Source organism: Prosopis cineraria, unplaced genomic scaffold (genome assembly GCF_029017545.1).
Source record: "Prosopis cineraria cultivar Desert tree isolate PC_DT_omini unplaced genomic scaffold, ASM2901754v1 PC3, whole genome shotgun sequence".
In the NCBI taxonomy this organism is placed as follows: Eukaryota; Viridiplantae; Streptophyta; class Magnoliopsida; order Fabales; family Fabaceae; genus Prosopis; species Prosopis cineraria.
Genome location: NW_026555334.1, coordinates 48,129,790 through 48,155,625, shown reverse-complemented (window position 1 = coordinate 48,155,625; position 25,836 = coordinate 48,129,790). Strand labels below are relative to the sequence as shown.

Below are 25,836 nucleotides of genomic sequence, written 5' to 3'. Positions count from 1 at the left end.
ATGAAGAAGAAATTGTATAGATAATTAACATTGAACCTCCACCTCTATTTTCAATAAGTGGATCTACATCTGAGAGATTTAATATTCTATTTTTAGATGATGATGAGGAGAAGGAGGATTTATATTTAGATTGATGAAGATTTTAATCTTCATCTTAAATTTAAACTTTTAAATCTTTGTTTGACGTGAAACCTTGATTTGTTTTATATTAAATTTTAGGATACTTTATTTAAATTATAATACTATTTTTTTAATTTCTTGAGAGTAGGTTCAGGGGTCGGCTTTGATCCCTTTGAATAAGGGTTAGGTCTAAGGATTAGATAAAAAATTAATGAACTGAGCTTCTAGGCTCAAGGTCGCTCGATTTTTCATCTCTACTAACTGGCATGTGATCATGCAAGCATAGTCACCAGTAACATAAATAGACAATGAATTTAATTAACATTTAGAATCTTTACAAGAAAAAAAATTGATATGTTATTAAATGAAAATATTCCCACCGATCTCTATTATAAGATATCTTCTAGAAGCATTTCTTAGTCCTTAATATAAAGAATGTTAAAGGGTATTGATTGCATTTTTTTAATATTATCCCTATTTAAATCCATTAATTATGAGAGAGAATGTAATAAAAATTTAAAATTTTTTTATTTTAATATGAGTAAAATTAAAAGTTTATTCTATTTTCAAACAAAGTTAATAACTTAACCACCCTTTCTTAATTTTGGTGAGATAATTCAATGTGTTTTATAATAAGAATTGAAAAGAGTAATCATTCCTCATTGGTCGCACAACCTTGATGTCTTGAGTTACTTCTATTATCCCAGGACATTCAATGCAAACTGTGTTACCTCTTGTAACCACGCGTGAGACCTTGCATAAATGTAACCGTGACTTCATTTGGGGTAGTTCTAGGGCATAGAAAGACACATCTTGTGGCATGGAAGAGGTGTGTAATTTGAAAAAATGTGGGGGACTGGGTCTACGTCATACATCACGGTTGGCATTAAGCCACGTGGACGAAAGTGCAGGAGGGTTTATAGAGGACGTGTAACGGGGATGTGAGATGGAAATGGGAGAAACATGGATCTGTCATTTGTAAAGTCTGCTTATGAGAGGCTATCTGGGGATGAGCAACGAGATGTTCTTGGGAAAATAGGGAAATTAAAAGCACTGCAAAGATGCAAATGTTTCTTTGGCTCTCGCATTTCGTCAAAGTTTGCTAACTAAGAGAGAAAGCAAAGGGGTCCTTGTACTAATGAGATATGTGATCGGTGCAAGATCGGGGTGGAAGATACACTACATGTCTTAAGTGACTGTAAATGTACAAAGGAATTGTGGAGGTAGATGTGGTTCCTCCTTCTGCCTAGTATCGTTTCTCATTGTTGAGCTTGAAAAAGTGGATTTGTTGGAATATAAGTACCCAAAGCGGAACAGAGAGCCATAATTGTTTTTTTTTTTTTGGGAGGGAGGGGGGGGGGAGATATTCACCATCACCTGTTGGGGGTTGTTGTTATCGTGGGAATATTAATTTCCATACTTTAAGGCAACAAGATAATCAGCTCAAGCAAGTGGCCACCTTAGCTAGAGCCCTGACAATGACCTTAAAAGAAGCAGCCTCTCCTAAGCTGAAGGTTCTATCGAGTCATGGCAGGCTTGAACTTGTTAGAAGCATGAACGATAGAGGGTTGGATGAAGCTTAACGTAAATGATGCACGTTCCTCGATTGGGAACGTTATTGCTTGTGGTGGGTCCTCATAACTCCACGGGTGAGTTTGTTTCGGGTTTTATGTGCTGAATGACCACGGTGCCAACTTCTCCATAGAGGTGGGACTGTTTACATGGCTTAAAGCCGGCTTGGGACCAGTTGTTCTTGAATCTGACTCCATTGAAATTTTGGACGTTCTTCAAGAAGCAGTAAATCCTGTTCACCAAGAGTACTATGGCGTCGTAATGGAGAATATATAGATGCTGTGTGGAGACTAGGAGGTAGAACTCATATATGTTACGTTCCTCGTGAAGGTAACATAGCAATGGACTGGTCAGCGAAGAAGGCCCCCTCTCCACTGACTGGATTTCATGCTGTGTGTTGAGCTCCTTTGGAGCTTTGCGAGTGTCTTGGATACGGATATTAGCCGTCGGTCGCATGGCAAGGATGTAATTGTCTGGTCCACTTGTTTAATAAAAAAAAGAAGAAGATACATGACAGCATCACACATAAGCTCATAATTCTACTTATATATATATATGGATAATATAAGTTTTAGTTCCTAATTTTTGTTTAATTATTAATTTGGTCATTAAATTTGACTTAGCACAACTTAGTCCTTACACTTTGTTGAGTTAAAGTATTATAAAAATTAAATTGTACTGAGTAAAAAACTATATAAAAACCAAGTTATTTCAAATAAAAAATATATATAGGCACAGAGCTGTTATAATTTAAAGTTCAAGGACTGGATGAATAATTAAAAAAGTTAAAGGATTAAAAATTATATTATCTATATATGTGTGTGTGGATAACAGATGAACTAGGTTTTCGTAAAAAATGGTGGAAAGTGAGTTTTATCTTTGTAATAAATAGTTTTAGATTCGCAATGTTCCTTTGCAAAATAATTCATGGAGTAAAAATAGTAAAATACCATCTAATTAATCAAGAGAAAGTGTATAGCAAGAAAAAACATTTAATGAATATATTTGTAAAAAGATAAATAATTTCAGTAAGATGAATTAATTTTGATACGGTAGCATTAGTGGGACTTGGTCCTTAATTCCTGTTATTTTATATAGGGTTAAAATACAATTTTATCCTTAAATTTGAGATTTAGGAATGAGACCTTATGCTCATTTTCAATATAATATTCCTCCAACATTTTAAAAAGATGACTAGCAAATACCTCAAAAATTACACACAAGAACTTAGAAAATTACAAACAAGTATCATATAAAAATTAATAATTTTTTATGTTATTTTCTACAATTTTTTAAATTAACTAAAAGTCAAAATTAACACATGTTAAATGTAGAGGTAGCATATTGTACAAAAATTTAATTTAAGATTCCAGATGCTTTTAAACCTATAATTTAAAAACAAAATTATCATTTAACTCTTATATATATAAGTTATTTTAAAATATTTTATCAAAATAAGAAGAGATAGTTAAATTATTAATACTGTATAAAAAGAAATTGAATATCTTAATTTACCATTATTAAATGTATTATTTTCAGGAACAATTTATATCTCATGCACAACCCCTTACTCTATTAATTCATAAAAAAAATGTAAAAGATAAAATTATAAAAAATTAATTAATCATGATTCATTCTTTTATACAAAATAACCTATAAAAAGTATGATTACTTTATTTTATAAATTGACTTATATTATAAAAAGTGCTTTTTTTTTTTGGGTTTAGAAACGTGTCATCAGTTGCGAAGCTTTGAAGATTATCGTATCACATCAAACCTGTGCGTGGCTCTGGATCTTATATTGTAACACAATTTTTTTAATACTATGTCTATACACACTGGATCTTATAGTCTAACACAATTTTTTGTGTGACTGAAACACAATTTTTTTTAATCCTATGTATATATTTCTTTACTGATATTATTACATTTACAATATAACATGATTTATAATTACATTTTTTCTTCTTTAAATTAAAAAAGTATTCAAAAAAATCTTTAGTATGTTTAACAAGGCAACTTCATCACAGATGATATAGCAGATGAATTAAGTTATATTTTTTTATGTCAACTCTTAAAATTGCATAAATATCTAAACAACACTTCATTTTGTACAACAAGACAGCATTATTTTTTAAATTAGAGTTTTGTAAATTTTAATTTTTATACATTTTCAGAGGTCAGCCTAGTTGTGAGGGTTTATAGTTAGGCCCGCAAGCCTATATGCTTTTTTTGCCCTTTTCTCTAAATTTATATTGCACATTATCTATATCTATATAAATTTGAAATGCCTGGATGAACAGTTAATAAACAGTGATTTATTGAAAATACCTCCAATTTTATTCTTGATTTTTTATCTTGTATATTGTAAACGCAGTTGGATGGGACTACAAATCTACAGTACTATCTAACTTTTTTTTTTAAATTTGTTACCATAGGGTATCATTTGACTTTTTCATTTTTTTCCTAAAAAAAATTATTATGGAGTACCCATCTAATGTTCTCTCTCTTTTCTTTTATTTTTATTTGTTAATTTTTAATATGATATAGTAAATAAAAAAAGAAAAGAATAATGTGAGTCTTGTAGTGAAAGAGATACATGTGAGATCTATGAAAAATAAATTGTTGATACAAAACTTATACTTGAAAATGAGGAAAATATTGTCTATTTTATCTTAATTAATGATAGCTCTCTTTTATTTTTTGAAACCTATCTAAATATTTTTTAGTATGGATATATATAAAATACAAGCCTTATTTTTATTTTTAAGATTTTTTTCATCTACATAACTATTAGTTGACAGTTAAGTCACGTGTGTTAGACTAAAATATCCCTATTTAAATATAAATGTTGTCCAAAAATCATTTAAATCACTCAAAAATTAAATTTTATTATTTAAATGTATTTATTTTGTAACTATTTTAAAAAATGAATATATAAATTGGCCAAAAAAGATATTCAAAGATGCAATGTATGCACTCAATAAAGAAAAAAATAGAATAAAATAATTTTTAATAATTTAAGATAGTTAAACTAGCCTAAATAAAGACGAAGACAAAAACTGTTAAGAGTCAAACTTAACTATACTTTTTTATATGTTTAGATATTTTAAATTCGATATAAATTGAGGCTTTAAGGATAATTGAATAGGTAATATTTTAATAAATTTTATTTTTAAAAAATTGAAGTAGTGTGATTTAAAAAAGTGGTGTGCAGGACCCACCATTAAAAAATATGAGTGGGATTTATATTTATAAATTTTAAAAATTTAAAGGAGGTGTAAAAATAATAAAATTTTTATATTTTGAGAGATTGTGTAGGATTTTATACTAAAAATTGATGGTGATTATAAGATTTTTAGTAAAATAATAACTGTTAGATATACAAAAAAAATTTTATATTCCCTCCATTTAAAAATGTAGGCATTTTTTAAAAATTACATGATAAAAAATTTAAGGTATTTTTGATATTTTAAGATACAATCATTTTTTTTAAACGTACCCTTATTGAATAAATCACTTTATATTTATTTTAAAGTGAAACACCCTATTAAATATGGATAAATATAAAAAAATAAAATTAATTTGAAGACAAGTAACCACTTTTATTGAGGGTGAGATTCAGTTAAAAATATTTTATATTTTTTAATGGAGGGAGTATTTATTATTAACACAAGGTCACAAGTTAAAATAGTTTGTGTAAGCACATATAGAACAAGTTTTTGTTTATATTCTTCAAATGCATGAAGAATAAAAATCTATTATTCTATTATTTATATGTAAAAGTTGATTATGATTTGAACACTTATAAAAAATATTAATGTAATTATGTGCCTTAAGTTTGAGCAACAAAAAGTATAAGCTACAAATTAATTATATAATATTAATAAATTTATCTTCAATTACACACCTAATTTTTTCTTAATAATCATTGTATTACTTGCAATACTTATATGTATGATTGATAAATGATAGCAAAATATGGATTATATTATTTGTTTGATTTAGAACCATTATAATTATGATTTATAAAAAATATTATCACATAAATTGTAATACGACTCATTATAGTTTATATTTTATTTTTCTTAAATTATAGAGTAAAATACGCTAACATTCTTTTTATTTTGTTAGAATTATAAAGACTTCTTCTTTATTTTTAAAACTTACACTTTAGTATCATTAATTAAGATTACAAATATCACTCATTCCATTAAGTTTTTTTTCCCTATAGATACATGTTTAAATATTATTTTAGTAAACTTACTCCTTTTATTACTTAAAAATTGAATGTTAAAAAACATAAAGTATCTTTAATATTTTAAAATATAATCATTGACTTTTTTTTTCAAAAATATCCATAATAAATAAATTATTTTATATTTATTTTAGAGTAAAATACCCAATTAAATAATAAATATAAAAAGATAGTATTATTTTAAAGATAAGTAGTTACTTTACTAAGGATAAAATTTAATTAAAAATATCTTACATTTTTAAAAGATTGAGTATATATTTAATCTTTTCTAAAAAATACTAAATAAATTAGTTTGTATAAATTTAAAATATAAATAAAAATTTAAAAGAATAAATCAAGAATAGTAATTGTCAATTAATGATTAGATGGGTGAAAATAAAAATTTAAAAGTGGAAGACATATTCATATTTTGCAACTTTTAACTATTGATTTCATATAAATTTTAAAAATAAAAAATATTTATAATTAAGATAAAATAAAGAAAAATATTATATTTTATTTTAAGGATATTAAAATAATTTTTTACTATTTACATTTATTTTTATTGTCAAAAGCTAAAATATGCACGGGGCATAGATCCAGCTATATAAAAAGTTCAACTTGCAAAATACAAATCCAAAGAGCTAAACGTAAATATAATAAAGTCCGAATTAATGATTCAACCGAACCCAAAAGTTTTACAACATGATAATGGAAAATGAAATTCTAATAACCTTTCTTAATCTTCTTCATCGTCCAAAAACAAGATACTAGAGTGTTGAACATAAAAATTAGTAAATACAAATTTAACATGTAAATTATAATATTTAGGTTCCGTTTGGTTGCTAGCAATGAAGGGAATGAAATTGATTACAAAAATAAAGATAAAAATAAAATAATTAAAATGTGAAGGAAAATAAGTAAATTATATTTATAAAAAATTGATAATTTAGTTCGTAAAATTAAAAATAATGACTCATGAGATTTTTAGAGTAATGATAGTTCCCACATTTATAATATATAATATTAAATTTTAGCATATTTATCATAAAAAATAAGAATAATTTATTTTATTTTAATTTTAATTTTTCAATTTATTTCATTCTCATCCTTTTATAGCAATCAAACAGGATCCTAAAGTCCAAAATGTAATTCTCTAAAGGATAATTAAATGTACATCTCAATGTATTCTAAAATTTCATAATTTAAATTTAAATTATTGTTATCAAATAGTAAAAAATTAAAGAAAATATAATTGCATAAATAAATAAACTTATATTTTTTTAAAGAGCATCAAACTTACATTATAAATATAAACTAAAATAAAATTTAATGACATTATTTCAAATTTACAAAATATTAAAAAAAATGTGCTGGCCTAGGCCTTTGCGGCAAAGCCTTAATAACACAATGAAAAATATAAATCAAGAACTGTTAAAAAAAATTTATATCAATTAAAGATTATTTATTGTTAAAATTTAAATGAATATTTATTAATTCAGGTTAGTCTTTTATTAGTAAGTATTCATTTAGGTTTTAATAATACCTTATTTTAAATTAACAACAGTCGATTCAAGCTTTTTTTTATTTAAATCTTGACAACAATTAATTTTTTACTGATATAAATCTCGTCCAATGGTCCTTCATCACTATTTTTCCATGATACAAAATAAAAGTGTTAACTCTATATTTTCAACTCTAATCAATTAATCTAATTCCAGCAAAAACTAGTTCATACAAATTAGTTGTTATAAATGAAGTCCTTTACAAGTTCTCAATATGACGTTACTCTTTTAAATTTTAAAATATAATTGAATCTCAATTTAACAAATCATATAGATTGTAAATCATATTAATGATTTGATATTTACATGTAATTAAATGAGAATAAGTCAATGTATTTTTTAATATTGCTTTTTTTTTTTTATATTTTCCCTCCCAAGTCGGCAAAGGATCTTCTTTTATTTTCATTTCTTATGACTTGGCATGTAGCTATAGATGTGTAAGCTTCTTTTTTTTTTAATGCCAAAATAAAAATTTTTTTTGATTAATTTACATGATTATTAATCCAATATTTTATCATTCATACCAAGCGTTATCTCATAATCAAACAATAAAGATTACTCATTTATTTTCATGAAACTTAAAAATAATTAAATTGACAAAAGTTAAATTTATACCATGTTTGGTATGGGAAATTGTTTTTGGTAAAAGTAAAAATTAAATAGAAGTGAAAGTAAAGTTTAACAGTATATTTATTTGGTATTACATTTATATTTTGAAAAAAAAACTAAAATACTCATAAATTTTTTTCAAAAAAAAAAAAGCACCAGCAACTGTGGCCACCACGATTCACTAAATCTCAAACTTCCGACCTCCGCTACCTCAACCTCTATCCACACACACGTTTCCTCGACAACCCACCCTTGATCCCAAACAGAAGAATCAAACTATATGTTGTTTGAATCAAAAAATAATCACCAAACAACCACCATTGAAAATTGAAAAAATAATCAAAAGCCTCAAAATTTTAAAATAAAAGACCACAATCTCGGCGAAATACAAATTCAAAAACCAAACCACCACCTTAAAATAGAAAAAGGAGGAGAAACTTCTGGAAGTTGCCCATTTCCGCCACCCTTGAATGGCGTTGTCGTTGCTAGTTAGAGGTTGTAAAGTTGTTTCTAATAACATAATCTTGTTGGATGTGCTCTTCAATTAGGTTGAGGATTCTTAAGCGTTATATTAATCGGAAGCAGAGAGTTATCTGTTCATGGAGATCTATGGGTATTGTTAAAGAATGGCTTGGATTTGAAGAAGAGGTGGAAGAAAGAGGAGACGATTGATAAATGAAAGAGAAGAGGATGACAACAATAGAGAAGGAGAAGGGGGAGACGACTGACAATGGAAGAAGGAGAAGAGGTGAACAAGAGAAAAATGGGTTGGATTGGAAAATGAGGAGGGCATAGTTGTCAATAAATTTAATTTTAATAGTCATAAAATTTGTGGTTTCTTGATAATGGTCCACTTTCATCGGTCAAAGTAAGGAGCCCAGTTATATCATTTTTTTATGGAAATTGGTTCCACATAGAATTAGGTTATACCATACCAAACGAACTAAATTCTCACTTTTCTCCTTCAATCCAGTTTCAATTCCATGTTACCAAACAATCCATTAAGATTGATATTAATAATGGAATGTATCTTTCTTTCTTTTTATTTTTGACCAGCAATAATGGAATGTATCTTAAAAATAAAATTTTATTTATTTTTTAATTCAGTAGATGAGGTAGGTTACACTACACAGCACAGGCACAGACATTCACAGCCACGTTCGCCCGCCATTTGTTAAGTTGTTGCTCATAGTCGCATGGTCGCGCGGTCTATCAGTGCTTCCCCCGGCTCGGAAGAACAAAAACAAAACAAGAAAATTCCGAAACCCCTCCTCTCCTTCTTCGCCTTCCCCTCGCAGATCACCTCAAAATACTCCTCTCACACGTATTTATAATACCCCTATTTCAAATTCTTCCACACCACACTAAGACCCCTTTCATCTCGATTTCCAATTACCTCCAGCTTCGCTAGACAGCCTCTTCTCACTCACTATTCGCAAACAACCATGCCTGCGCCTGCTCTTTTCTTGATTTTCATTCTCGTCAATGCCCTCCATTGTTATGAAGCGACTTTGCTCCGTGTGAGTATACTCCCCTTCCACAGACCCCTTTGGTTCTTCGATCTCGCTTTTTTTTTTTTTTTTTTTGTTTTGGGGTCATGTTTCTGAATACTACTTTCGATTTCCTTGTCCTTAGGAGGAAAATGGTTCGGCCGTGGCAGTGATGAAGCGCGATCAGGTTTCTCCGATGGTACCCGTGACGGAGGTCGGCAAGATGGAGGTGTTTATGCTGATGAATGAGAGCAGGAGGAAGTTGGGAAGCTTCCAGATATGTGCACTTTGTACCTGTTGCGGTGGAACTAAAGGGGTTTGCTTGCCCTCTCCGTGTTGCTATGCCATCAATTGCAACATACCCAACAGACCCTTCGGCTTCTGTTCGTTCACGCCCAAGACCTGTAATTGCTTTGGATGCCATCTCTAATTCTCTCTCCCTTGCTTCTTTATTATAATTTACAGTTGAAATTGTTTAGCTCGAGGATTCTCCCAATTCTGTCCCAAGTGTGAATGATATGAATACCTGTTCTTGATTTGTTCTTTTTCATTATTACTTGGGGATCATTATATCCGGGTATTCTTTCTTACCCTTCCCCTATTTTACCATTTCTTTCTGGGATCCGTAGTGCCTGGAGGTGGACCATTGTCAGAATGGATATATCATATATGATAGTGTGAACTACTTGTGGAATCAGGAAATATTGTTCGTTTCAGTGGAGATACTGGGGTTCATGATAACATCTCGCTTTTGGGTGTGTAAAATAACGCTAATGCCCAGTGCGCTTGTCGTTGGTCTAGGATTAGGAACTGACTTTTGCCAATTATTCTCATTAAGAATAAAGACTTGTGACCCCCCACCCCTCCTCTTTTGCTTCTGAGCTGTTCTGTCCAGATTGTAGTATCACGGGATTTTTAATTGAATAATAGATGGTGATTTCTGGTATATAACTGAGGCTTTGCTTCGGCCATACCTTCTGGTCATCCCGCGGTTTGGGCTCACCTTCCCCAATACCAAGCATTTGTTTTCTCATGCATCCAAGGAGTCTCTTGCTTAGATTAGATTCTCTTACCAAATAATTGAAAAGGGAAAGAAAAAAAAAGAAAGGGGGGGGGGTTGTGGCAGTCATGCGCGGAATGATGAGGGAGCGGGAAGTTGTTAGTTATTAGCAGAACAAACTGTTGGGGGTGTAGCATTTAGCTGCTCAAAGGATGGAAGGAATGAACACTCGGAGGGGCAGCCGTGGCAAGGGTGTAGTGTGAAATGTAAAAGGATGCAAGGATTGATGGAAGAGAGGGATGATTGGGTAATTTGGATGAGAAGCCCCGTGTGTTGGGTGTGGGGTGGGTTTTAATTGTCGGCGGATAAGATGGATGCGCAAGATATTAATGCACGTGGGTGCAGCCAACGGTATGTATTAAGGTGAGTAGTTGGCTGGGTAGGAATAGGTCAATTAAACTTCGGCGACGAACCTGCCGTGCTGCTGCTGCTGCATATGGCTATATTTATTCAACATTTGGTCTTTGTATTTTAAGTGGTACTTGGACTTAAAATGGTACTGGTAGCATGAAATTTGATCATGTATAAAAAGCTGGCTGGCTGGCTTCTTTGGTTGGTGCCTTGAGAAGAGTGTTTTTCTGACCTACATTCGGCGAGGCATCAGATCATGTGCTGTCTCCTAACCGAAGGGTAGAGTTTTGTTGTTCTTGTTTCAATTTTTCAGGAGCTCTCTTATTATTCGCGTATTGTTACGGCTAGTTCGTGTTCGTGCTGCACTCCATATCATTCGTGGATGGATCTATATGCTTTGGAGAAAGCTGCTGCCGGTGACTGCATTTATCATTGTATGAATTGAATGAAGTAACCAGGTGTTCTGTTTTGATTATAAAGAGTGAAGAACTGGGAGGCTCATGCGCATGCCCCTCTTTACTTAATCAAGTATTGTAATGTTAAATTAAACAAACAGTCTTTCCTTAATGCTCTTTGTAGCAAAGCTGTGGAATTTTTGAACTCAAGGTTTACCTAAATTTCCGTCACCTCTCCATTGCGGGGGAGCGAGTGTCAACTGTGAGTCTGTAATTCAACTTTAATGGCTTCCGTCGCCTCATGATGGATGGTGCAGGTGATGATTAACACGATTGGAATCAACTGCTTTGAAAAGAGCGTCCGTCAATCGGTCATGGACCAATCTAAAATTTGTAATTCAACCTGTTTCAATCTAGTCACTTTTTAAATCCTAAGTTCTCAAGAACCTGTAGTTGACGAGTATAGGAAAAGGAAGACTAATCACTACTGGCCTAAGGGAGAATAAGTATCCGTATTTGTTATAAAACGTCTTTAAAAAAATATGGAGTAATGTAGCCCATTATATTTCAAAATTGGTAAAATTTTACCTTTTTAATCACTTTTTTCCCTTGGAGGAACTTTTCTTTATCTCTTTGGTTTATAGAGTCATTGTTTTTCACTTTCTTCGTCTCCCCCCCCCCCTCAACGAAAAAAAAAAACGAAGAAAAAAGAAAAGTTTCTTTGTCTGCACCAACAACTAAATTAACATCTTATATAATAATAAAATACGTTGTCAAATGACTGACATTTATTTTTTAAAAAAATTATATATTAATATTTATTTGTTTAGTTTTTATATATGGAAAGATCATGGGGGACGTGTGCTAAATAAATCTTGTATACTTGCAGAGTATATCAAATTCATCATCCACAGTTAGTTCAACAGAAATTTGACAATTAGTTTTTTTAAAATAGAATATGTTATTTATAGGGCTTAGTAAATTCTAAATTAGAATATGTTATTTTTTAAATTTTAATTTATGCAGATATAACACATAAATTTTAAAATTAAAAATTATAAGAAAGAACAGGTTTTAATTTTATTATTTTTTTGGGTAATGATACGTTATCTTTAATTATAAGATAGAACAAGCATTAATTGTTTTCTTTTTTTGAAAAATGAACAAGCATTAATTTTAATTTATGCGGGAATAATACATTATTGAAAAAAATTGATGTTTATATTTGTTACATGCACAGGAAAACAAATTATTTTAATAATTTGCATGGGAATGAAACAAGTTGTTGTTTATGTTTTTAATTTTAATGCGCATGGGAAGGGGTAGACATTTATTATTTATTTTTAATTTTAATATATAAAATTAATATTTCTAATGAGCATGAGATAGAAAATCTATTATTCATTTTTAATATATAAAAGTAGAAATACGACTTAAAAGCCTACAAGAAGTATTATAGTGATTATATACTTTTGAATTAATTATATAATATTAAGGAACTTATTTTTTATCGCACACCTTATAAACTTCTTCTAATCATTGTTTTCCTTGACATAGGTATCCATATGCTTGATGAAGAGTGCTATAATATCCATATGGATTATGTTATTTGCTTAATTTAAGATCAAGATCTACAGTAAATTGACATTTTTTTAAAGAATTACATAATAATATTTATTTGCATGGCTTTTATATATGGAAAGATTGTGTGGACCTGCGCCAAATAAATCTTATATACCTGCAAAGTATATCAAATTCATCTACAATTAGATCAACAGTAATTTGACATTTTTTTAAATTATCTATTAATATTTATATGTTTTAGTTTTTATATATGGAAAGATTATATGGCACACACCCAAAATAAAATGTATGAAACATACAGTAAAAAATTAGGTGGTGATATATATAAGATCTATAGTAAAAATGATAGGTATGAGACATGTAATAACATTGCAAATGTAATTTAGATAAAATGTAAAAAGAAAATAATTATGCAACCCACTGATTTTTTTTCCTGCAATTTAATTTACATAAAATACCATATTTTAAATAAAATAATTTGTTGCTTGCATTTTCTATATGCATGAGATGATAAATTATAGAGTAGAATATAAAGCCAAATAAAAAATTATAAAATAATCTATTGTTTGTATTTTTATATGTATAAGATAAAAAATATTAATTTTAATTTACATTGGAGAACACACATTTTAGAATAATAAATATAAAATCACACATTATTATATTTTTTATATAAGGGATAATAACTTTTAGATATTCTTTCAGTATGCATGTGATGTATTATTTGTGTTTTTAATGTACGCGGGCAAAAAAATTAAAAATAGAATAAGTTGTTGTATATATTGTTAATACGTACAAGGCTTAGTAACTTCTAAATTAGAATATGTTATTTTTTAAATTTTAATTTATGCATATATAATACATAAATTTTAAAATTAAAAATTGTAAGATAGAACATGCTTTAATTTGATTTTTTTTTTGTGTAATAATATATTAGCTTTAATTATAAGATAGGACAAGCATTAATATTTGGGAGAATTTCTTCAAGATCTCATTTAATGCAATTAATTACTCCTAAGTCTATTGACAATTGAGTTTAAGTGAATGACAATTAATTTTTGAAACAATTGTATTATCATTTTTCTAAGCTCAGTTGTGACTAAACCTAGAAGTAATTGATTAGGTTGAATGAAACTCATATATAACTCTCCTTTAATTTTTTTTAGTAAACGAGCAAGCATTAATTTTAATTTAGGTGGAAATAATACATTCTTGGAAAAAAAAAAATTGGTCTTTATATTTGTTACATGCGCAGGATAACAAATTATAAAATAATTTGTATGAGAATGAAACAAGTTATTGTTTCTATTTTTAATATATAAAAGCAGAAATACGACTTGAAAGCTAAAAAGAATTATTATAGTAACTATATACTTTTAAATTAATTATATAATGTTGATAAATTTATTTTCTACTGAGCACCTTATAAACTTCCCCTAATCATTATTTTTCTTCTCATAGATATACATATGCTTGATAAATAGTGCTACAATATCGACATGGATTATACTATTTATTTAATTTAAAATCATCATTTCATGCAAAATATTTTTTTATCTATTTTTCCCTTTGACGATAATCGTAATTTATAAATAATATTATGAAAAAATAATTGTATATGGTTCTTTAAGGACAAAAAAATTATAGTATATAATTTATTATAATACATGTTTCATTTGAAAAAATTGTTTATATAATTTATTTAATTTGTAGAAAGGGAACATATCGCAAAATAAAAATTATCATTTGGATTTTAATTTATACAAGAATAATGTATTTTTAAATAAAATAATTTATTATTTATATTTTTAATATGTGTGAAAAAAGTTTTAAATAGAATAAGTTTTGATTACATAAAATAAGAAACTTTACATAAACTAAACTAAATTATTTTTTTTTAAATTTTTATATTTCTATTTCATTTTTATCTTTTAAATTTTTAAAATATCTCGGGTGTCGCACGTTTAATAAATATAGTTGTTTACTTAAAATAAAAAAGGACATTTTAAAAGATCATGAATCATATTGCTTCATAATTTTCTTCAAGGGTTGGTCAAAAAAAGAATTTTCTTCCAGGTGCCCTAGCTCCTATATAAATATTTTTGTGATATAAATGTACTTTAAGTGTTTATGTTATATATTGTAATTGTTTTCATTTCTATATTTTAAACTATAAAATATTTTGTAACTTTTTAAAGTTATATTTTTTACTCATTATCTTTACCCACCTTATTTTTTTAATTTTATTGGAAATCAATTTCTTATTTAAAATAATAAGTGTGTGTATATATATATATATATATATTAAAATTTACTAATTCAATCACTAACCGTTTAACACATTGTTCTAGGACTGAAGTGACGATCAGTGCAGATTAGAGAACAACACTGGAGGGCTAGTCAAAATAAAAATTAGAAGGCGTTGGAAGATGCGAGTGAAGTGTGAGAGGCCCAAAGATGCAGGTGGACTAAGTATTAGAGAAACAAGGCTCAGGAGCAAGCATTTGAGGATACATGGATCACAATTTCAGCGGCCCGGTTAATCCACCCCGCCCAGGTACTTTCCCGTGATTCTGTGTCTAGATCATCTGGAGAACCCTTATAATCGAAGGATTTATCATTCCTCTCAACTCGGCTTAAAACCGGTTGATACTATCGCCTAACTCTTCTTGCAGCCTCTTCAATTTTCTATCATGTCTTGGTGCACGATTGAGTCAGATCCCGGTATGCTACCGGCCCCTCGCTTTTTGATGCTTCTGTATGACCTCAAAATTCATTGCTTAATCGCGCCAAACCTGTTCATAATTTGTTTGTTCCTTTATTTCCCCCCTCCGTGACAAACCTTCACTTCTAAGGGCGTACTGATCTTCTTTTTTCTTCAAAATTTTTTATTAATTGCATAAACCCGCTCTTAGCCATTGGCCTTCCTCCTTTTATTGATCGCCTCGGCAGATATTGTTTGAATTTTGGACTCATCGATGTCCAATATGACAAGAACCATTCAACCTGTTAGACGAGGTCAATTAATGATTTTGTCCCGGACATACAGCTCCATTATACGTTCCTTCACTAAGTTGTGTTGAATTATAGTTCAATCAGGGATTGACAATCGAACCCCTGAGCTTGGTAGCACATCAACAACCCTTCCACCTTAAAGCTCCATCTGTTAGATGGAGGGCCACAAATATCTAAGGCAGGGATTGCCAGAAATTCAATTAGTTTCATGAGTTACTAGGCTTCAACATGAATGGAGATATCATTCCATTCATCTCTCTGTTTGAATATATCTTAGAGATAGTTCTAAGGATGTCTATATCCTGCTCGTAATTCTCTAACATTTCAAGTGCTTTTCTTTTCCTCCAACTTATAAAATTTTCTGGGTTTCCTTCATATCCAGGCGTATTTACAGAACTCATACAACAAATGCAAGTGAAAGGAGTACAGGTAATACACCTGGGTGGGGTATATGTTTTCTTGGTTTGCTCAAGTGCAACATTATTATATCCTGGTCTCACTATTGTGGTGATATATATATATATATACACATATATATATTTTTGCCGTGAGGACTTGTTTTCTTTTTTTCTTTTCACGGATAAAATTCTGTGTAGCATCTGTTATTTGGTTAAAAATTATATACTTTAATCTTCTTGATATGCTCAATGAATGCTAAGTTTGGTCACTTAGCACTTTTAGGGTTAGCACATGCTTAACATGGATGTCAACTCTAACTAATAGCTTGGTCACCCATAGAATATCCTAAAAAATGCTGGCACATGATGGTTTTATTTTAACTTAGCAGGTTGAAGAGCTGTATTCGTTGGATCTTGATTCTCTCAACAGTCTTTGGTTTGTGGACTATCTCTCAGCTTCTTTCCAACCTATAATGAATTCCCAACCCCAAGTTGTAATGATATATTTGTGAACATGTGCATATTTTCCTCTGGCTTATTCCTTCAATTTCAGGCCTGTATATGGGTTGATTTTTCTTTTCAAATGGCGTCCAGGGGAGAAGGATGAACGTGTTGTAATTAAAGATCCGAACCCTAACTTGTTTTTTGCTAGCCAGGTCAGCTTTCTTGGTATAAATATTAATTCATAATTATTTTTGTGATTCTACCGATCTAAATTATACATTTGTAGGTAATCAACAATGCTTGTGCGACCCAAGCAATATTGTCTATTCTCATGAATTCACCATGCATTGAAATTGGGCCAGAGTTGACAAAATTGAAAGAATTTGCCAGAAACTTTCCTCCAGAACTCAAAGGTTTGGCAATCAATAATAGTGAAGCTATACGGACAGCCCATAATAGCTTTGCAAGGCCAGAACCTTTTGTACCTGAAGAGCAGAAGATTGCTGGCAAAGATGATGACGTTTACCATTTTATAAGCTATCTACCTGTTGATGGGATATTGTATGAACTAGATGGATTAAAGGAGGGTCCTATTAGCCTTGGTCAATGCTCTAGTGGGCAAGGAGATGTGGATTGGCTGAAGATGGTGCAACCTGTGATCCAGGAACGTATTGATAGATATGCCCAAAGTGAGATAAGATTCAATCTCATGGCAATCATCAAGAACAGGAAAGAAATTTATACAGCTGAGCTCAAGGAGCTCCAGAAGAGAAGGGAGCGTGTCTTGCAGCAGCTGGCTTTATCAAAGTCAGAGAGACTGGTGGATAATAGCCATATTGAGGCGCTGAACAGCACTCTCTCTGAAGTGAATGCTGGTATCGAAGCTGCTACTGAAAAGATCTTGATGGAGGAAGAAAAATTCAAAAAATGGAGAACAGAAAATATCCGTAGGAAACACAATTACATACCCTTTCTTTTTAACTTTCTGAAAATCCTTGCTGAGAAAAAACAGTTGAAGCCCCTCATTGAGAAGGCCAGGCAGAAAAGAAGCAGCCCTTAGCGAAGAACGATTGGGAGCTGCTCTTTTTGGGACGACTGTATGTGCCATCTTGCAGTTGGTTATCACTGTATTAGCTGCCTTCTCAGTAATGCAATTTAAACGAGCACCACCGATTCTTTCCTGCCTTGCTATTGTTTGACAATCTCGAGGACTTAATTTGTAATTTTTGTCATTGACATCGGATATTGCCATCTTTTCGCACCTGATCTTTATCAATGATCTGTTCATGCTGCCTTCTAACATTTGGTCACTTAACAGCGCCGACCAATAATGTCTCGTTATCCTTGTTTGATGTTATCTTAGTATCAAACGGGAGTGACTGAATGAGATTAGTCTAAGGCAGAAAGGTGACAGGAACCTGCACCCGTTACTTAAATGTGCTCTTCAACAATTCCATTCCCTGAATGCATGTGATTTATACTCCTTAATTTCAAGTGAAGGGAGACAGAAATAGAGATATTATATGTTAAAGGGGTACGTGGGTGCAGTAGCAAAACATTTTCTAAAATGAAACAGCTTTCTTTGAGAAATCTAAAGTGGTCCAACCGTTTACTTCCTTTTTCCCTTGATGAAGGAATATTCACTTGATGCCTATACTAATTTATGGCTTCAGAAATTGCGGTCATAAAAATTTGAGACAAGATATGGCCATTGATTTCTTCCTCGTCATTCTAGGGTCTGGTAGAAAACTAGAAACGTGTCCTTTAAACCCATCTTTTATTTATATTTTTCACTACACAGCATGCGTGTTTTATTATAAACATGGAGATGATGATATTTGATTGACTCCAACATAAAGAGGCAAACAACTACGAAGCTCAGTCGTAGGAAGACTCAAACAAACAAAGCACAAGACATCGACTCCCAGAAAAGATAAAAGCAAGGAACAGGAGAAAAGAATAAAAGACTCAACTGGGCGTCTGAATTTCATTTCCGAACCCCTCAGTTGATCTATTGGAAACAATGAAAGCTGCAGGTGATTTGGTTACAGCAGCCAAAATATCAGCGTAAGCAACCACGCCAACTAGAACATCGTCGCTCTCATCCTCGGTCACCCACACATGAGTTGCCCTGTGAGATAGCATCTGAGCCAAGACAGCAGCCAGTGAACTAGTAATTTTGCAAGTCAAAGGTGCACTTCTTCCTCTATACATGCTCCTATTGGCTCCGGCACAAGGGTTTGCAGGATTACTGAAGAAACCAACATTCCTGCTACTGAATTTCCTTGGTCTTCTTGAACTACCACCATTAACTACATTATCATCACCAGCCGTCGAATTTACACACAACTCAGGCGCTGATCTTGGTGAAACATTGTCCTCAACTCCCATAACAAACTGCTCAGCTGTGAGATTGGATAGAGCCCAAGCTGCGGCTAAGTAATCACATTTCCATAATTTACATGCAGAAATCTCTCCAATGATCTTATGCTGACCGTCTTGTGTGCTTTCTACCACCGCTACTGCACTTGGATCTTCAGGAAGCTTTCGAGTCACTTCAATCGCTGGACTTGAGGATTCAATAAAATTATAGTTTGCATTAATTGCTGCAAGAGCAGCTACAGAGGTGAGAGGAAGTGGAGCCAGAGCTCCAAGGCAACCAATGATAAAGCGAAGGACATCTTCTCTAGAGAGACAGCAGAATTTGTCACGAATATAACTGTGGGAAGACGAGGAACCCCAATTCTTGTTTGCAGGTAAATTGTTGCTGCTGCTGTTAGGAGTTTCAGTATTTTTGAGCCACTTGCCATTGTAGAGAATTGAGAATCGCTTACTCATGCCTTTCCATGCTATACTCTTTGGAACAAGCAGACGTCTTACCCCTTGCTTCATCATATCCAGTGCATCTATCAACCTAAGGAAAGCAAGGAACAATACATTAACTTCCGTCTTTCCACCTTACGCATAATAAGAAAATTTCAAAGATGAGAAACTGGATAGCGGACAGAGGCATTTAAAAAATTTCAATTTTCAATCTGAAATCCGCCCGCCATTTGATAAATATTCCCAAAGCAAAAGGAAAAAAAAATCCTTCACTATTCTTCCAAAGGGACGAACATTAGCCACTCACCCAAGGTCTTTATTTAGGATTATATGTGAAAGTTCCAGACTCTATAGGGTTGAGACTTGACAGTCTAAATCAACACACAAGTGAAGAGAGTCAAGATGAACATGAAGATACTGGCTGTATAAGCATCTTTTTACGAATACATGCCTAAAGTTACCTTTTCAAATAATATAAAAGAAATTGATCCTAAAGAGAATGGAAAGGGGAAGGTTGTTCAACATACATCCTTACAGAATCTTACACTGGGTTGCAAAAGGATTATTTCCTCAAATTCCAAATCTCCGGGTAAGTTGCACGATTTAATCATATTTTGAACAATACCACTGTTTTCAAAGACTATTGCCAAGATTAAGCTGACAGCTCCAATGTTCAAATGTCAACTTGAAATACTGTCCAAGGCACAAGTGAATTATACTTTTCAACAACGAAAACAAAATAGTTCACCAATTTAATATTTCACGTGACTAATTTTGTTAAATTAAGACTGAAAATGCAAAAAATAGTTAAATAGTAACCAAGCAGGTCTTGAATGACACAATTTAAATTTTAATTATAAGAGGACAGGCCAATCCATCTAAAAATTCCTTGCACAGAATTTCTGCAGAAGAGGCTTATAAGTTCCTTGCACAGGTGAAAATGACACCAAAAAAAATGCATAACAATCTTCGCTTAAAAATATAAGGTATTTTTAATTGAATCTCATTCCTTAATAAAGTAATTACTTATTTTTAAACTCATTTTATTTTTCCATACCCTTATTTAATAAAGTGTTTCACCCTAAAAAAATATAAAGTGATCTACTCCCTCTAATCTTATTTATAAATTATTTCTACTAACCTCATCAATATCAATACAATAAAAGTACAAAAAATAAAATTTAATAAAATTACAAATATAACCCTCAAAAAGTAAATAAATTATATAATATTATCTTTCTGTCTCTTTCTCTTACTTTTTAAGAATAGTTTAGACATTTTATTTGAATCAAAACATCACTATCAATTTAATTATTCATAAAATAGACCACTTCACCATTTTAAAAGGTGATTAATAAAGTGAAACGAAGGGAATATTCAATAAACACATTTTTTTTAAAAAATACTGATTATATTTTAAAAGATGTCTTATATTTTTTAAGATTCAACTCTTTAAAAAATATCTTACATTTTTTAAAGAGAGAATATACAAAACAAACCCACACATTTTCAATTTCTCCTTCTATTCCCATGCAAGTAAATTGCGCGTCTTATGCGCTTGCAAAGTATTACGGATATGTGCTGGCAAATGGAAACATACAAACATCGTCTAAAAGGGCTTCCTGGTCCATTAAAGCAGCTATTTTTTTTTTTTAAGTGTTATCATCACAGCTAGAATTAACATAACTCACTATTCTCTTATAGACTGATAAAATTCAACAGTATTCTGGTACGTGCAATAATATCAAAGCAATAATTATCCAAAAATAATAAAAAAAAGTAAGAAATGCAGCCGCCGCAATGATATGAACAAGTTTAGTTTGTTGGAAAACCTTGTTGCAGGATCGACCAGCCTCAAGAGTGAATTGTTTCGAACGACAACCTCAGAAACAGGGGCGTTCAAGGCCTTATCCCGATCCTCGAAACACTGGCTCTTTGCCAAGAATGCAACTATATCTAAGGAATTGAGGATGCCGACAAATCTCTGCTGCTTCATTTCACTATTCTCGATGATGGCCAAGTGTGATCTCTTTTTCCAGACGGGTATACTGCCCTCTGGCGAATCTACTATAGCCCGAATTGCCGACTCCACGGTCTCCGTCTCAGGGAATTCCACCAGCTCCGGCTTTCCCACGGTCAGATCCCCCACCACGTGGTACAGGAACACCGATGCCATTCAAATCCTTCCTCCTTTTTTTTCCCCTATCAACAAACCGAAAGAAGAAACATATCAAATTCGGGCCATTACGACAGATTTAGAAAAATCCAGTGACGCAGGAGAACTAGAAATGAGAAAGGCAAATAGAAAGGAGTTGTTTTCATTTTGTTGTTATGGCTGATGGAAAAGAAAAGGCGAGCCTCACCTGTTGTAAATCGGATCGGACGAGATATATGATTTTCCGGAAGGACGGGAAGCGGAAAGGAAGATTTAATGAAAGAAAAACACAGAGAGGAGAAGGATGGGTAAGAGTTATAAGAGGGAATGGAGAAAGATGAGAAGAAGATGAAGGCCGGTGATAGGTAATCTGTAAAGGATCAAAAGAAAAGGGGCAGATAGCAAAGGGATGGAGCGAGCCATGGAGGAAGAGAAAGGGAAAGGCCCATGAAAGATGACGATATGGGGGCGTGCCTACTGAGACCCGGTCAGCTACAAGATCGGCGGTGGAAGAAGGCTAAAGATTGATTGAATTATGGAACCACACGCCCTTGCGTCCATATATATACATCAATTTCTGTCATGCCATGTGCTCCTCCGGCTCGCGGATTACAACTTTCTGGACTCTCCTTCCGATCCCTCATCTCACGCTCCTCTTGCCATAAGCCTCCATCGGTGGACTCATATCATTTCATATTCCTTTTTTTTTTTTTGGGCAAAATTAAAAAACTATCATTTGCAGCTAATTTACGGCGACTAATTGCGGATACGGCCCATTCATTGCAATCACAACTGTTTTAAATTCCTTATCAGCCAAACACGGTGAGTCTGGCTTGCACAATATTGTGAATCAGTAGCCACGTCACTGTCATTACCTCAATCATACAATGTCTCTGATAGTTATCAGCGCCTGCCTTGAATTTATTACTTATTCCAAGTCATGCGTGAACATATCAAACAAGATATTTTGCTTAATTAAGGGCGCGTATGGTTTAAGTTAAATTGTGCCACCGCAGAGAGAGAATAGGCGAGAGTGGAAAGGACGCAGGAAGCGCATCTCCAAGGCCAATTGCCTAGGTTTCGTTCCATGGCCCCCTCCTCCGCCCTGCAGCAGCTGCTGCTGCTGCTGCTGCTGCTGGCGTATCCGGCCAAGCCCTGCGTCTGCCTCGACATCCACCCTCAAGACAAATCCACTCTCCTGCTCCTCCGCTCCGGCCTCCATGACCCCTCCGGTTCCCTCTCCTCCTGGCTCCCTTCCAATCCTAACTGCTCCTCCTGGTCCGGACTCTCCTGCCACCCCTTCTCCCGCCGCGTCATCTCCCTCAACCTCTCCTCCCTCCGCCTCTCCGGCCCCCTCCCCCCTCCCCTCTGCCTGCTCCCTTCTCTCTCCTCTCTCGATCTCTCTCACAACCTCTTCCGCGGCCCCCTCCCTTCCTGCCTCGGCAACTCCTCCTCTCCCCTCCACTCCCTCCATCTCGGCTTCAACTCCCTTCTCGGCCCTCTTCCTCCCTCCCTCCTTCTCCTCCCCTCCCTCCGCTTTTTGCATCTCCAGCAAAATTTTCTCTCCGGCTCCCTCCCCGATTTTCCCCAGCCTTTGTGCTCTCTCAATCTTGCTTCCAATCTCTTTTCTGGAACTTTGCCCTGCTTCTCTTCTTCTGTTGCCTCTCTCTCCTTCTTAAATTTATCCCACAATTCCATTGTGGGTGGCCTTCCTTCTTGCATTGCTTCCTTGCAAGCTCTGACTCGTCTCGACTTATCCTTTAACCGCTTGACCTTCAAACTTTCCCCCCGGCTTATGTTCTCCCAGAAGCTCCTCCTTTTGGACTTGAGCCACAATGACTTCTCCGGTCCTATTCCCGGTAAACTCGCAGACACCACTGATAAATTGGGCCTCTTTCTTCTTGACCTCTCCCACAATCAGTTCTCTGGTGAAATTCCGCTGAAAATTACGGAATTGAAAAGCTTGCAGGCTTTGTTCCTTTCCCACAATCATCTTTCTGGGAAAATTCCTGCTAGAATTGGAAATTTGACTTACCTTCAAGTCATTGATCTCTCGCACAACTCTTTGTCCGGTACCATTCCGTTGAATATTGTTGGGTGCTTTCAGCTGCTTGCCTTAATTCTTAACAACAACAACCTCTCTGGTGCAATTCAACCCGAATTTGATGCATTGGATAGCTTGAAGATATTGGATATAAGTAACAACGGGTTTTCCGGTGAGATTCCACTCACTTTGGCGGGCTGTAAATCTCTCGAGATTGTAGATTTTAGTTCCAACTACCTGTCTGGATCCTTGAATGATGCGATAACCAAATGGACGAACCTCAGGTATCTTTCTCTGGCTCGGAATAAATTCAGTGGAAATCTGCCCAGTTGGTTGTTCACTTTCGAAGAAGTAGAAATGTTGGATATCTCGGGCAACAAATTTTCAGGCTTCATCCCTGATGTTAATTTTAAGGGTGGCTTGTTGTTTAACAAGAGAGGCATCCGCGTTAGGGAGCCATTGCGTGCAGCAAGCGATGTGCAGCTGACAATTTCAGTTGCCGTTGCTGATAGCAATCAATCCAGCTTTAAATATATCCTCTCCTCAGTAGTGGGGATTGATCTATCCCGCAATTTGCTTCGCGGAGAGATTCCAAAGGGTTTGTTTGAACTAGCTGCCTTAGAATATCTGAATTTGTCGCACAACTTTCTTGATGGACAAGTCCCAAGTTTGCAGAAAATGCAGAGTTTAAGAGCCTTGGATTTGTCACATAATTCCCTGTCTGGTCAGATTCCAGGAAATATTTCCAGCCTTCAAGATCTGACCCTCTTGAATTTTTCGTATAACTGTTTTTCTGGGTATGTCCCCCAGAAGCAGGGGTATGGGAAGTTTCCTGGGGCATTTGCTGGAAATCCAGATTTATGCCTGGAATCATCCAGCGGAAGATGTGATAGAACAAGAAATGCATCAATCAAAGGGAAATCTTTTAAGGAGGATATGATGGATGGACCAATATCTGTGGGGGTTTTCTTTATAAGCGCCTTTGTTAGTTTCGATTTTGGTGTTGTTGCTCTCTTCTGTTCAGCTCGAGCAAGAAATTACATCCTCCAGACCAAAGCTTGATGCAATGCCCGTCACTCACGATGACACATTGTCACCTGTAATTTCTCTTTTTCTTTTTCCTGTTTTATTTGGTCTTAGTTTTCTCTCTTAAAATTGAAGAAATTATCATTGAACTCACAGGTGGCTTTCTATCTTCTAAACCAGTCTTCATCATCGCCCAACCACTGAATCTATAGGAGGCGTTATCTCCTTCCATGGTCCAAGTTACTTCACGCTATTCTCTGGACGCCAGCCGTAACAGTTACTGATCTCCTTAATAAGATGATGAATTGAAGCGGAAGTGGTGGCAATTTGATGTGAGAAATACTTTCTAGTTCTAATATACAGTGTCATATCAGAATGATCAGAGATCTTGACTCTATTCAGAAACAAAATTGGATTGTTAATAGCGAAGTCCTTATGTATGATGCATCAGAGTTCGCTGCTACTTGCTAATATTAGACAGAATGATAAGAGATTTTGGATCCGTACAGTAACCGACCTTTTTACCCACCAAAAAAATTTCCTCTGTACTCAGCGTTGTTCTTGTCATCATTACATAACTCGAAATGATATTTTCAACTTTATGGTTTCCAGCAACCGGTTTTCAAAACATTGAAAAAACAAAATAATGCAATCCCAGAATCGCTGCTCAGAATACAACGAGCATGTCCTCTCGTAATCATTTTCCCTCAGCCTCTCAATCCAAGCCCTTCAATCATATCCACCAAAATAATTTAATTTTAAAAAATAATTTTTTCTTTAAATTTTTTTCCCATAATAACGGTTTAAATTGATTTTTTTTATTTTTAAAACTTATTTTAAAAAATTACTTTATAAATTTTTTTCACACAATTTTTTGTTAAATAAGTTAAGTTAGAGTTTGAATAAACTACACAATAATTCCTTACAAGTTGGGCTTAGCCCACTTCT

The 25,836-nt window shown here is 33.1% G+C and overlaps 4 protein-coding genes across 9 annotated transcripts; 3 read left to right on the top strand and 1 right to left on the bottom strand.

The window, feature by feature from the left end:
• The first annotated feature begins 9,255 nt into the window (after positions 1-9,255).
• On the top strand, positions 9,256-10,163 carry LOC129306325 (uncharacterized). The gene is made up of 2 exons (XM_054946851.1): positions 9,256-9,623; positions 9,739-10,163. The coding sequence occupies exons 1-2, from the start codon at positions 9,549-9,551 to the stop codon at positions 10,021-10,023; spliced, it is 360 nt and encodes a 119-aa protein (XP_054802826.1). The 5' UTR covers positions 9,256-9,548; the 3' UTR covers positions 10,024-10,163.
• Positions 10,164-15,482: 5,319 nt separating this feature from the next.
• On the top strand, positions 15,483-18,150 carry LOC129305282 (ubiquitin carboxyl-terminal hydrolase 2-like). 5 transcript variants are annotated; one of them, XM_054945303.1, is made up of 5 exons: positions 15,483-15,540; positions 16,381-16,427; positions 16,786-16,832; positions 16,950-17,052; positions 17,127-18,150. In XM_054945303.1, the coding sequence occupies exons 1-5, from the start codon at positions 15,498-15,500 to the stop codon at positions 17,898-17,900; spliced, it is 1,014 nt and encodes a 337-aa protein (XP_054801278.1). In that variant the 5' UTR covers positions 15,483-15,497; the 3' UTR covers positions 17,901-18,150. The 5 variants fall into 5 exon arrangements, with proteins under 5 accessions (XP_054801278.1, XP_054801277.1, XP_054801279.1 ...); XM_054945302.1 differs by having other exon boundaries at positions 16,783-16,832; XM_054945304.1 differs by lacking the exon at positions 15,483-15,540 and adding an exon at positions 15,577-15,707 and having other exon boundaries at positions 16,783-16,832.
• Positions 18,151-18,579: 429 nt separating this feature from the next.
• Positions 18,580-22,480, bottom strand: LOC129305279 (CBS domain-containing protein CBSX6). Its single transcript, XM_054945299.1, has 3 exons — positions 22,027-22,480; positions 21,496-21,865; positions 18,580-19,754 (listed from the first exon to the last, which is right to left on the bottom strand). Exons 2-3 carry the CDS (start codon positions 21,837-21,839, stop codon positions 18,809-18,811), a joined length of 1,290 nt encoding a protein of 429 aa, XP_054801274.1. The 5' UTR covers positions 21,840-21,865; positions 22,027-22,480; the 3' UTR covers positions 18,580-18,808.
• A 275-nt stretch (positions 22,481-22,755) lies between these two features.
• On the top strand, positions 22,756-25,390 carry LOC129305278 (receptor-like protein CLAVATA2). Of its 2 annotated transcripts, none has more exons than XM_054945298.1 (2): positions 22,756-24,961; positions 25,069-25,390. In XM_054945298.1, the coding sequence occupies exon 1, from the start codon at positions 22,906-22,908 to the stop codon at positions 24,922-24,924; it is 2,019 nt and encodes a 672-aa protein (XP_054801273.1). In that variant the 5' UTR covers positions 22,756-22,905; the 3' UTR covers positions 24,925-24,961; positions 25,069-25,390. The 2 variants fall into 2 exon arrangements, with proteins under 2 accessions (XP_054801273.1, XP_054801271.1); XM_054945296.1 differs by having other exon boundaries at positions 25,045-25,390.
• Positions 25,391-25,836: the final 446 nt, after the last annotated feature.